Source organism: Saccopteryx leptura, chromosome 3 (assembly GCF_036850995.1).
Source record: "Saccopteryx leptura isolate mSacLep1 chromosome 3, mSacLep1_pri_phased_curated, whole genome shotgun sequence".
In the NCBI taxonomy this organism is placed as follows: Eukaryota; Metazoa; Chordata; class Mammalia; order Chiroptera; family Emballonuridae; genus Saccopteryx; species Saccopteryx leptura.
This window is the reverse complement of record NC_089505.1, coordinates 245,910,206-245,922,572: the sequence shown is the minus strand read 5'-3', so window position 1 is coordinate 245,922,572 and position 12,367 is coordinate 245,910,206. Positions and strand designations below refer to the sequence as shown.

Sequence of the window (12,367 nt, the reverse complement as noted above, 5' to 3'; positions counted from 1 at the left end):
GGCCTCGGAGGGCCCTCTGAATGGGAGCGCACTTTGGGTGGAGGGTGGGCCAGCTCTTGAATAGGCTTTCTGAGGAACTGGAGAGCCAGTTTTAGCTCTAAGTCCTGCCTGGGGCTCCCACAGCTCCACATCCCTGTCATCCTGTAGGGCCAGCCACTCACCCTGTCCCTGAGATGGCAACCTCTGTGAGGTCAGGGGAGGAACATCTCAGAATCTGTCAGGTCCCCAGAGTTCAGTGCTGGCCTGAGCTCACACCACAATTTCTGTGTGGACCAGACCTGAAGGCTGGGGCTGACGGCTGACCCTCTCCCTGGCTGGGGGATCAGCAGGCACTCACTGTCCCCCATTTTTCCTGAATGAACAGACTCTTTTCTTCAACATGTTTGACTCTCCGGCGGAGCTGTTTGACGAGCCCATCTTTATCACGGTACGTTTGGGCACTCAGAGCGTTCTCTGTGGGCTGTGTGTGCACACGCAGGCCTGTCCTTGTGAATGTGTGTGTGCGAGAAGCCTGGGGGCTCGGGGGATGGGTGATGTGGAATGCTCACCCCAAAGCTCTGCTGGTCACAGAAATGCCTTCAGCAGTTCAGCTGGAGGCAGCAGCCGTGTGGGGAGACCCCACGGCTCAGCGCCCCAGGCGTCTCGGGTCAGGGTTCTGAAGTCATTCTTGCAGTGTCACAGTGGTTTTCATCTCACAGTGTTTGTTTGTGTGCCCATTTCTGGCCAAGATTTTTCTTTCTCAGCTCTTTGCTCCTTTCCCCCAAAAGGCGATAGAGTTTCTTAGTTAAAAGGATGGGCTCCAGAGCCGAACTAAGTGCTCTCTCTGCCTCTGCCATTTAGGGGTTGTGTGATTCTGCACAAGTCCTGTGATCTTTCTTTCTTTGTCCCTGTTTCTTCATCTGTAAGATGGGGGTAATGATAGCATCTATTGTTAGGGTTCCTGTGTGGGTTAAACACGGGTTAGCACAATATCTGGAATAGAGTACGGGAGGGAAGAGCTATTGGGTTGGGCCCTGTGTAGGCCAACATTTACTTTTCTTTTTCTTTTTTTTAAATTTTTTAAAATTTATTTATTCATTTTAGAAAGGGAAGAGAGGAAGAGAGAGAGAGAGAGAGAAGAGAGAGAGAGAGAGACAGAGAGAGAGAAGGGGGAGGAACAGGAAGCATCAAGTCCCATATGTGCCTTGACCAGGCAAGCCCAGGGTTTCGAACCGGCAACCTCAGCATTTCCAGGTCAATGCTTTATCCACCACCACAGGTCAGGCAACATTTACTTTTCAATGAGAGTTTTCATTTATCTTTCCCTCCAGGTGGTAGACTCCCGTTCCCTCAGGACTGACGCTCTCATTGGGGAGTTCCGGGTAATTGTCTATTTTCTTTGTAAGCAGTCAGTTCTTGCTTTGCTTGTCCAATTTACTAGAGGCTCTGTGGATAGTGCACTAGATTAGCACTCCTGAGATCCTGTCTGTCTTGGTCTGTATTGGTGAAAAATAATTAACAAAACAAAACAAAATTTCCCAGCCCAGAATTCCTCTCCACAAAGGTAGCAGGGAAAGAGAACATTTTTTTTTTTTTTGCTGAATAATCGTTAAACCAGACTGTGACGTGCATCATAGGCAAACCACTAAGTGATTGTAGAGACAGAAAGAAATCTTTTTATTTATTTATTTTATTTTATTTTTATTTTTTTATTTTTTTACAGAGACACAGAGAGAGTTAGAGAGATAGACAGGGACACAGACAGGAACGGAGAGAGATGAGAAGCATCAATCATCAGTTTTTCATTGTGAAACCTTAGTTGTTCATTGATTGCTTTCTCATATGTGCCTTGACTGTGGGCTTTCAGCAGACTGAGTAACCCCTTGCACAAGCAAGTGACCTTGGGTCCAAGCTGGTGAGCTTTAGTTTTTTTTTTTTTTTTTTTCTCAAACCAGATGAGCCCGCGCTCAAGCTGGCGACCTTGGGGTCTCGAACCTGGGTCCTCCGCATCCCAGTCGGACGCTCTATCCACTGCGCCACCGCCTGGTCAGGCAAATCTTTTCACATAGCCAAGCAGATAGAACCCATTCCATCCATGCTGTCAAGATGAACCGTAACTAGTCCTCAAATAAGTGGCCTTGACAGCACCCTCGGACACATATTGTTCATCCTAACTTGACCTGGTGGTTGCAGTGACCATTTGTGTTAGTTAATTGACTTTGTTCAGAAGGAAAAACAGAAAACATGCTCACATTTTTATGCCAGAAGGTAGTTTTACAACTTGGAGCAAAGTGTGCCTGAAGTTAGGCCCTGCCCTTCTCACAGAGATGGGGAGCCTTGAGCATGACACTTCTGGGTCATAAAGCTGACTAAAGGCTTCTTTAGTTTCTAAAATGATCCACTTCGAAGAGACAGAGAAGGTGCTCCCATTTATAAGTTTTTAAAGTAAACATTCTGACAAAAAAAGGAAAGAGAAATGTCTTCCCTTATTTCCAACAGGGATAGTTCAGCTTCTTATTTTTAATTTGTATGTGCGCTGACAAGTGGGCCGGCAGAGGGCGGTCCGCGTTGAGGCAGCGCTCCCCCGAGTTCTGACCTTCTGACCGCCGCCGTGGCCAGTGTGACACTGGCGCTCCTGCCTGAGCTCACCGTTGCTCTGGGGTGAGAATGAGCTCAGCGGTGCAGGGAGGGAGTCGGGGCGGGCAGTGGAGAGGGGGAGCCTGCCCCGCTCCTCTGTCCCGGACAGCTCGGAAGGGAACAGGCCCTTGCGGAGAACCGAGGACTCACTGTACAATTCAGCTCACAGGCCTGCTTTCACACGCCACCGAAACTACAGATACCAGCCACGGAGACCTTCCCTGAGTGCTGTGTTAGTGTAGTCCTGATTGATTTTCTCATGTTTGCATCTTCTTGAAGTAATCATCAAATGGAAAGGAAGGGCATATTTCAACCTCCCCTGCTATCCAGATAAAATATGGCCCCCTTTGCTGGCAATGAAGTTCCTAGATAGAAAACGAAGTCTTGTTTCCTGGGGAAGCAGTTTTAAAATGGGTAGGCTTGAGCCTGAGTCATTCTGTAACAGTGGGATCTTAATTACATTTGGACTTTGTAATTTTTGAAACATCTCTGGTTCTGAGAACCCACAAGTTAAGGTAAAAAAAAATTATTGTTTCTAATTATAAAAGTAATCCATGATTTAAAAAATATATTTCGTAGGACAGCTTTAGGTTCATAGCAAAACTGAGTGGACAGTTCGGCGTTCCCCTGCTCCTCCCCCAGTCTCCCCCACTGCCCACATCGCACTCATCCATGATCTTTGAAATAGAAGATTATAAAATACAGAAGAGAATAAAATGGAAATGGAAACCACCCAGATCCACCACCCAGAGAGAGCACGGTTACAGTTTTGTTGTGTTTCCTATCCTCCTTTTCTGTGCACAGATATACTTTACCAAACTTCAGTCAAAAGGTATTCAGCTTTTTTCTCTCTCACAATTTGTAATATCAAATCATGAACGTCTCCCCAGGTCTCCAGATGTTCTTGAAAACATTTTTTTTTCGACGCTCTAACTGGCTTTATTAAACGATTCATGAATTGGCAACACCCCACCTAGCAACCAGAGGGGCACTCCCTTCACAATATGGTTTTTAATGGGATGATATAATGCACCACTCCAGGGGCAAGAGGTTAATGTGTGTTTTCTCTGTTTGATTTCAGATGGATGTGGGTACTATCTACAGGGAGCCCCGTGAGTCGCATTTCATCACTTTGGCCATGTCCTTGCATTCTGGGTCTAGAGGCTGCTTGGGGGGCACCCACGTGGCACATTCACGGTCCTCCCTGGGGTTTTAGGATGTAGAGGTGGAGCTTGATCCTGGAGGTGAGAGCTGCAGGAATGAGGGCAGGCAGGCTCTCATCTCCCAGGGAAACAGGCCCTCAGGTAGACCCTCACGAGGGTCTCGGCTGGTCCGGTCAGGGATACTAAATCTGGAAGACCCCAAGCAAAGGTGTCTGGAGGCTGGGGTCACCTCACACAGGGGTGAGTCAGGTTGTTTGGATGACAAATATAGGATTTCTCCACATCCTGGTTTCTGCTTTGCCCTCTTCGAGGTAAATGGCCTCAGGTCTGGCTTTGGCAGCCTCTTACAGGAGTTTCTGTTAATAATTCTGACTCAAACATCTTTGCCCACTGCAAGTGTCCTTTATTGTAGAATTTGAGACCTGCCCCCATGTCCCAGGGTACGAGTAATTTATCTAACCCAAATGTAGTCTGCCCTAGACTCCTGGATGCGGTTGCAGACTTGGGTCCTTCCAATTCTGTGATCACCGATGGGTGCTGTCTCGCTTAGGACATGCCTATCTCAGGAAGTGGTTGCTGCTCTCGGACCCCGATGACTTCTCTGCTGGGGCCAGAGGCTACCTGAAAGCCAGCCTGTGCGTGCTGGGACCCGGAGACGAAGCGCCTGTGAGTGTCTTTCCCTGGTCCTCCTCGCGCACCTTCCCCGGGTAGTGGAGGACCAAACAAACAGACAAGCAAGCAAACAAAACTTCAGTTTGTCTGACTGAAAAGAATACATGGTAATCCTGAGAAATGTAGAATATGTGGAAAAAAGTATAAATAAAAATGAGTCACTCATAATTCTACTACTCAGAAAGAGCTGTTATTAATATATTTTTGCATATCCTCCCAGAAGGATATATGGGTGTATTTTTCTGTTCTTAATAATTTTTTATTGAGGTCTAATTGATATTTGTATATATTGTGAAATGATCACCATAATAAGTCTAGTTAACATCTTTCACCTCACATAGTTACAGAAGAATCTTTTTTCTTGTGATAAGAACTTTTAAGATACAGTCTATTAGCAATTTTCAAATACACACTACAGTGTTATTAACTGTAGTCACCATGCTGTATCTTGCATCCTGGTGACTTATCACTGGAAGTCTATACCTTTTGACCATCTTCCCATTTCCTCCACTCTCCCATCCTCTGTTTCTGGCAACCACAAGTCTATTGCGTATTTTTCCTTTTTGCCAATGTAAGATTATTTCAGGAACAAAAGTTATAAGTTGGAGGTGGTAGAATGAGAAAGGGGTTTAGAGTTGGGGAGGTAACAGCATCTTTGTGTGTTTGGAGAGAGGATAAAGGTTTGGAATAGTTGTTGTGGGAGAGGAATGAGACATCATTAGCTATAAACAGGAGGATTTCTGAGCAGACATAAGAGCGCCTACTCTGGGCTGGAGAGTTTGTGGCACAGCCTCATAATACTCAGAGGCCTAGAAGCAGAACAGAGGTGAATGGATGTTGGAGGTGTCAGGTGTGGCTTAAGGCAGGACTGGTGGAAGCACAGAGCTGAGTTGGCCAGGGCATCTGAACACGGCTGATGGCTCTGGGCAGGGAGAATGCAGAACAGGGCCTAGAGCTGATGAAGGGAACAGAGGATAGTGAATGCACATTTACAGAGAGCCTGCTTGTGTGCCAGGCTCTGTCTCTCTGCCGGATGTCTCACTCTGTGTGAGTTGGGGTGGGAGGAGGTGGGCTGGTTGCAAGCTGTCTTCTGGGAAGGGTTTCAGCGGTCAAGATTTTGTTAGAGGAAGGCTCTGTGTGGTTGGAAGTTGGAGATATGACCGTGCCCTAGCAGCTGAAGAGAACAGGAGATTAAGGTGCTGTTGGTGGAGGACCAGGAACTGTGTTGGTGAATGGCTTGTCCACATGGGTGTTGATTATCTTATGGGAGAATTGGAAATCAGAGAGACAAGTGGTGAGGCAGGCACTGAAGTCATCAAGGGCAGGTGAGCACGTGACCTCGGCCTGGTTGATAACAGCAGTGAGAGCTGGGGGAGAGAGCGGTACATGTGGGTTGTGTGGACTTCCGGAAAGGAGAGGTGGGGTGGTGGTGGGCAGCTGCAAGGTGCGGCCCTCTCTTCCCAGCCTGTGAGGGCCAGGCCGAGGGGGAGAGACAGGAGGGGGAAGCGGATCCCCGGGGGAAGGGTGGTGGGAGGTGGAGTTGCCCAGGGAAAGCCACGTGTGATTGTTGAGGCAGAGGGCAAGTCCTATACGGACCTCAAGGATGGGAAGCTGGCTCATGACAAAAGCTCAAGAATCCGCAGCGGCAAGGTTAGGAGAGGGAGGAGCGGGCGCTCTGCAGGACCGCGGGCGCTCAGGAGCACCAGCCCCGCCCCAGGGCGCTTGTCCCGCCCTCTCACTGCGCTCCAGCCCTGCCCCTCTGTAGCCCATCTCTCCGCCGCTGTACTTCCTGCTCCTTCTATGTGGCATCTCTGAATCTGTTTTTCGTTTGTGAAACAATCCTTCCTCCTCTTCCTATTAGTTGAAACCTTGGTTTTCCCTGATGAAGCCACTCCTCTTAGAGCCAGCTCGGGGGGTGAGGAGGGGCTGAGACTGGAGGGGCAGCATCTTCTGGTTTCTCACTGCAGCTGTCCGACCACGGCAGCCCTTCCCCCCACCCCTTGTGGCCCTCTGGGCTGTTACGCACCCTTGGCGGAGCTGGTCCGGGAGGGTCCTGGTTTGTGGATTTTCATCTTTGCTACGAGGTGTGACAAGTTCTCACTGATGAGCCATCGACATCTGATCTTACTGCTTTTAAGATCCAGAGCTCGGAAGTCCCCCTCTCCACCGGTGTCTTTCTGCCTCTTTTCCTCGCTCACCCTGCTGAATGACACTTCTTCCTCACTGAGGTTACAGGCCCCGACCCCTCTCAGTGTCCCAGTCAGTCCACCAGCTCCCTCCTGCCACACTCTCCCCTCCAGCCTGGACCCCATGATCCTAAATCTCACTATGTGCTCATGAGCTCCTCGGTCTCCTGCATCTCTTGTGCCCCTACTTTTCCTACCACACTGTCCACTCCAGTCCTTGGTCCGTTTTGGTGGCAGAAGTCACCCAGCAGTGCTAGTTGGCATGGGTGCTGCCAGTGTCTTCCTTTACTTGGGTGCAGTGTATTCCTGATCTCATTCTGCACGGTGGCTGTGTCTAAACCGTCCCCTCCCTCCTGAGCTCCAGCCTCAGCCTCCCTTAGAGAGCCACAGCTGCACGGCAGTGGGGACCCGGGCTCCTGGACCTCCCTCGTTCTCTGCTCCTGCCCACCTTGCTCGTCCTTCACCCCCACTCTGCCGCCTGCTTTGCCATGTGCTCGCACCCTCTGCCATCTCACTCTACCTGCCCTTCCCGGTCTCTTTCCTTGTTATGATTGTCTCCACTGCCCATATGAGGAGGAGGCTCAAAGGGAGGACCCTACCTGGGATCATGCGCTAGTAAGCGGCAGGGTGATGCTTGCCTTTCTTCAAAATGCACCATCTCCGTGCTGTTGGTTGAGGAAGGAAAGACGTTGTTCCAGGGAGTGCTGTGAGGAATCACATTTGGTCTGTGTTGTAGCCCGAGAGAAAGGACCCCTCTGAAGACAAGGAGGACATCGAAGGCAACCTGCTCAGGCCGATCGGCGTGGCTCTTCGAGGAGCACACTTCTGCCTGAGGGTCTTCAGGGCTGAGGACTTACCACAGAGTGAGTCTGGTGACTTCCCTGGGACTAAAGCCCCGGATAGGCTGGGGACCCTTGTCTGGGCCACATCAGCTCCTTGGAGGGAAAGAGATGGAGGGCTGCTCTCTGCTCTCTCTGTGCTTCCCGACGGCCTGGCTTCCTCTTTCCTAGAATCTACTAGATCAGGGCCCAGCCCAGCTCTCCCTGCGCTGTGTCCTTTGGGGAAGCCTCAACCCCTCTCTGGGTTTCCCAAGGGTTTTTACTGTTCTGAACAGAAAAACAATCAGAATCAGTGAAAAGTAATATAAATGCTGGTAGAGTCACAGATGCAAGAAATCTTAAGACGAATAGCTGCTCCGGTGCCGTGTTGCACCCCCTCGGCCTGGCTTGGCTGTTCGGCCTCTATGGACCCATTTTCTTAGTTCTCACTGGGGAGTTAGTGTCGTCTGGACTCTCTGTTCTGTGCTCAGGGCTGGACCTCATTGATTTGCTTTCCTCCTTGAGGAAGCCCAGCCTGCACGTCGGCAGACCCTGGACTGGGGAAGCAGTCACTGAAATGTTGGAAGGGCTCGGTGTCTTCACAGATGAAGAACGGGTGTCCGACTTGCCTCGGACTGTCCTGGTTTTAGCACTGACAGTCCCATGCCCCAGGGAACCACTCAGTCCCTGGCAAACTGAAACAGTGGGTCCCTCCAGTGTTGCATGTCCTCATCCTCCCAGGAAGGCCAGTGTGGCCACTGCCTGGTTTCTCAGAGTGGCTAGCTCTGTATTGGCCCCATCCTGTGTGCTCAGTAAATGCTGGGGGAATTACAGCAGATCCTCGAATAATGTCGTTTTGCTCAACGTCTTTTGTTATAATGTTGATGAGGTGCCATGCGAACTTAACTCTTGTTTATATCAGTTTATGGTAAAATTGGCGTTGTTATATGTTGGTTTGCTTATAGTCACAGAACCTATTGATGACGTTAAGGGAGGACTTATGTATACTGAATATTCTAGAACTATGGGTATCAACCCAAGCTGCATGTTAGAATCACTGGAGGAGCTTCCAGGTACAGACACCTGGGCCCCATCTCCAGTGCCTCAGATTGACCTGGTTTGGGGTAGGGCTCGAACATTGGTAGTTTTGCAAGGCCCCCGAGGTGGTTCAGTTGTGCTGTGGATTGGAGGCCACTGGGCCACTGTTTTGGAGTGTGGCGTGGTGGCATAAGCCAGTTGCTGTTCATGACAGAGTCAGTGAGAACACAGGCTACTTGGATCTCTGTTTACAAGTTTTGCATAAGTTAATTGTTTGAGGGTTTCTGCTTTGGCTAATGACATCAATAAATTAAATGGGTTCCTCTGTACTTATCTGAACCAAAATCATGGGGAAAGCTTTAGATAAGTAATGGGTACTAAATGGTCATTAAAATGCATGCTTAAAAATATTCTGCATTTGCCCTGGCCGGTTGGCTCAGTGGTGGAGCGTCGGCCTGGCGTGCGGGAGTCCTGTGTTCGATTCCCGGCCAGGGCACACAGGAGAAGTGCCCATCTGCTTCTCCACCCCTCCCTCTCTCCTTCCTCTCTGTCTCTCTCTTCCCCTCCTGCAGCTGAGGCTCCATTGGAGCAAAGATGGCCCCGGGCGCTAAGGATGGCTCTGTGGCCTCTGCCTCAGGCGCTAGAATGGCTCTGGATGCAACAGAGCGATGCCCCAGATGGGCAGAGCATCGCCCCCTGGTGGGCATGCCGGGTGGATCCCGGTCGGGCGCATGCGGGAGTCTGACTGCCTCCCCGTTTCCAGCTTCGGAAAAATGCAAAAAAAAAAAAAAAAGCGGCAGGGTGATGCTTGCCTTTCTTCAAAATGCACCATCTCCATGCTGTTGGTTGAGGAAGGAAAGATGTTGTTCCAGGGAGTGCTGTAAGGAATCACATTTGGTCTGTGTTGTAGCCCGAGAGAGTTTTAATCTGCATTTAATGATTAAAACTACACAGAGTGAAGCTGATGAGATTCCAAAGGGAGCTGGAGAAATAGAAATGTTTGCTTTGCTGAAGGTGAAGGTGCTCTATGTTTAATTCTCTGCAATGTTGCTTACATATAAATAAAACAAAATATGTGGGTAAATAGGACATAAGTATTTGTTCATTGTTATCTGTTGTAGTCATGTAGACATAGCGAGACTATGATCTTTAACTCTCCCTCTGCTTTCTCATGCATATACATATGTGTGTTATAGATAACACATCAATATGCATACATTCACGCGTACATATCTATCTATCTATCTATCATCTATCTATGTGTCTCTATATGTAAATATGGCTAATTTAGAAAAATATTTGTTTGGAGAAACATAGATTAAAAATTCATTAAAAAAAGAATAGAATTGACTTGTTGGTTAACCTTTGGTAAATCATTGTGCTATTGGATATAAAGAAAAGTGTCAAACAGATGCCTGTGGTGGGATATTATTATAAAACTTCCAGTTTTCTTCTGGGTGTTTACTGCCCTTATTGATGTAGATTTCTAACCAATCAGTTGGCGAACCTGTTCTGAAAGACATCGAGAGCAGGGGGGGGGGGCAGTGACCACGTGTTGGGGTCTGGGTGAGGAAGTAGTGCGGGGCCTTTGGGAGCTGCTGTCCTGAGAGTTTCCTGGGTGCCATGGAAAGTCGGGGGTTTGGAGGCGGGACAGCAGATGGGCAGTGACCAGCATGTCTTTCTCTGTAGTGGATGATGCCGTGATGGACAACGTGAAGCAGCTCTTTGGCTTTGACAGTAACAAGAAGAACTTGGTGGATCCCTTCATGGAGGTCAGCTTTGCAGGGAAAATGGTAAGGAGCAAAGAAGCGGGAAGGTTCTCAGGGAAGGGCAGAGTGTAGGACAGGGTGCAGACTGCTGTCCTAGGCGACCCCCATCAGAGGTGTGCGCGCAAATGTGGCCGAACGTGGGACTCAGGGTGGCACTCTCACAGACCTAGCTCTCTGGGCTGCAAGGCTCACGCATGTGGATGGTCTGCTTGCGGTGTCTGAGATTGATGCATATTTGTGAAGGGACACAGACAAGACAGATGGACAATGCATAGATACAGGAATATTTGGGGGGAAATTAAGCAACTACATGGAAACTAAATATGAAGACAAAGATAGGAAAACTTTAAAAAATATGTAATAAAAACATAATGATTATTTTTGAAACTTTGTGTGTTGGAGGTAGAGCAGACAAAGTCCACTTGGGCGGGGCCCCCGGGATCACTCATGCATTCCTCTCTTCCTTGCAGCCCACCTTCCTGCCCAGAGGCAGGGCGGTCTCTCTAGTCCCTGTTGATTTCTTCTTGGGCCCTCCCTCCATCCCACCTCATAGAGGATGGAGGCCCCCAGCACTGGCCCCTTCCAGCTTCAGCCGTCACCTCTCCACAGGAGGACGCCCACAGCTCTCTTTAACTCTGACCCTCTCTACTGCCCCAGACTTCTTGTGCTTCCTTCTGTATCTCTATCTGCTGCCCCTTGGGCCCTTTAAAAGAGTCATGTTCTGCCCCAACCTGCCCACTGCCAGGAGCCTCCATCCTAACCAGGTACCACCATCAAAGGCAGAAAACGTGGGCTTGCATTGATTTTTGCCTTTTAAAACATCCCTACATCAAACATGCCACTCCTAACCCTCGACCTCAAACATGTCCGGGGGCCCGTCCCTTCTCTCTGCCCCCGTAGCCACTGTCATCTCCTCCCAGGACCTCACAGCAGCTTGGGGTCCCTGCTGTTGTTCAGGCTCTCCCAGTAGAAAGTCACCAGAACACTCAATCTAAAACATAGCCCTGTGTGTACAGTAAAGCTCAAAACGCATAACCTGGCTGACCAGGTCCTGCCCAGTCAAACTTTCCTCATCACCATGGTCAATATTAGCCCACGTGGTCTTTGTGGGAGTGAGAGAACAGCACACCTACTGGACAGATACAGCACTGCAGCTGGACTCGGATCATGGAGTTGGGAGGGCTCTTGTGAGGGTATTATTAACTTAAAAATAAAAAGGGCCTTTCAAAGTGAGGGGGGGGGGGAGTGAGAGGCAAACACATTTTTATTTGAGAGCAATAAGAATAGGTGTTTGGGAAGCTCTGATTCAGCCAGAAGCCCACATAATGTTCTGATCAGGAGACAAAGGCAGGAGGTCTTTATGAGGAAGGGAAGGGAAACAATTGCATTAGTAGAAGGGAGGCGTTTCTTTTGCTACAGATATAACCTATGATGCTGATTCTAAACTGTTTTAAAATTTTAGTCTGGACTGATGTCCAGTAGTCACAATAAATGCTTTCTTGCACTATTGTAAACATTGTGTTGGGACATAAGGTTGCTTATACCCAGTCTAAAGGTTAATTTGCCCAGTTTTAACAATCCAAGGTTTGAGGTGTTATAAGACATGCAAGGCAGTTGGCACGGCAGCTCTAGCTCTATTTTAAAGTGTCTTTGTTTATATTACTGCACAGACCACGCAGCTCTCTCTGTGGCTGTGTGTCCTTTCTCATCTGCCCTCTCTCTCATTTCCCCACGTGGTCACACCTCTCACCCTTGCTCATGCCTGTGCGCCCTGGTGCCCTTCCCGACCTTTCCCCCCCAAATGTGCTGCATCTTTCAACGTCCAGCTTCCCACAGCTGGGGACTAGTTCAGACCCCAAGCCGCCACACGCATGGCCCTCTTTTAGCCTGTTTTCCATTCTCTTCCCATATTTGTTAGCATCTGTTTCTCCGACCTGTGTGGAAGTAAGAACCGGCACTTATGGACTCCAGCAGCTCAGAGCAGAAACTGGGGTGGAAGGGCCTGGAAATGTGGGAAAATGACACACAGGTGGGAGCAGACTCTGCCCCTGCTCAGCTCCCAGCCCCCCTGTGGAGGAGCCTCGGGGCTGTGAGCCAAGTTCAGG

At 49.3% G+C, this 12,367-nt stretch overlaps 1 protein-coding gene across 16 annotated transcripts in view; it reads left to right on the top strand.

Moving 5' to 3' along the window:
* The window catches only part of DYSF (dysferlin), a 226,753-nt gene that overhangs the window by 64,770 nt on the left and 149,616 nt on the right, over window positions 1–12,367 (top strand). For all 16 annotated transcript variants that reach the window (XM_066378029.1, XM_066378031.1, XM_066378025.1 and 13 more), the window contains 6 exons: window positions 365–427; window positions 1,311–1,361; window positions 3,698–3,728; window positions 4,330–4,445; window positions 7,374–7,500; window positions 10,183–10,286. In XM_066378029.1, coding sequence (XP_066234126.1) covers window positions 365–427; window positions 1,311–1,361; window positions 3,698–3,728; window positions 4,330–4,445; window positions 7,374–7,500; window positions 10,183–10,286 — 492 coding nt within the window. The remainder of the gene's footprint in view (window positions 1–364; window positions 428–1,310; window positions 1,362–3,697; window positions 3,729–4,329; window positions 4,446–7,373; window positions 7,501–10,182; window positions 10,287–12,367) is intronic.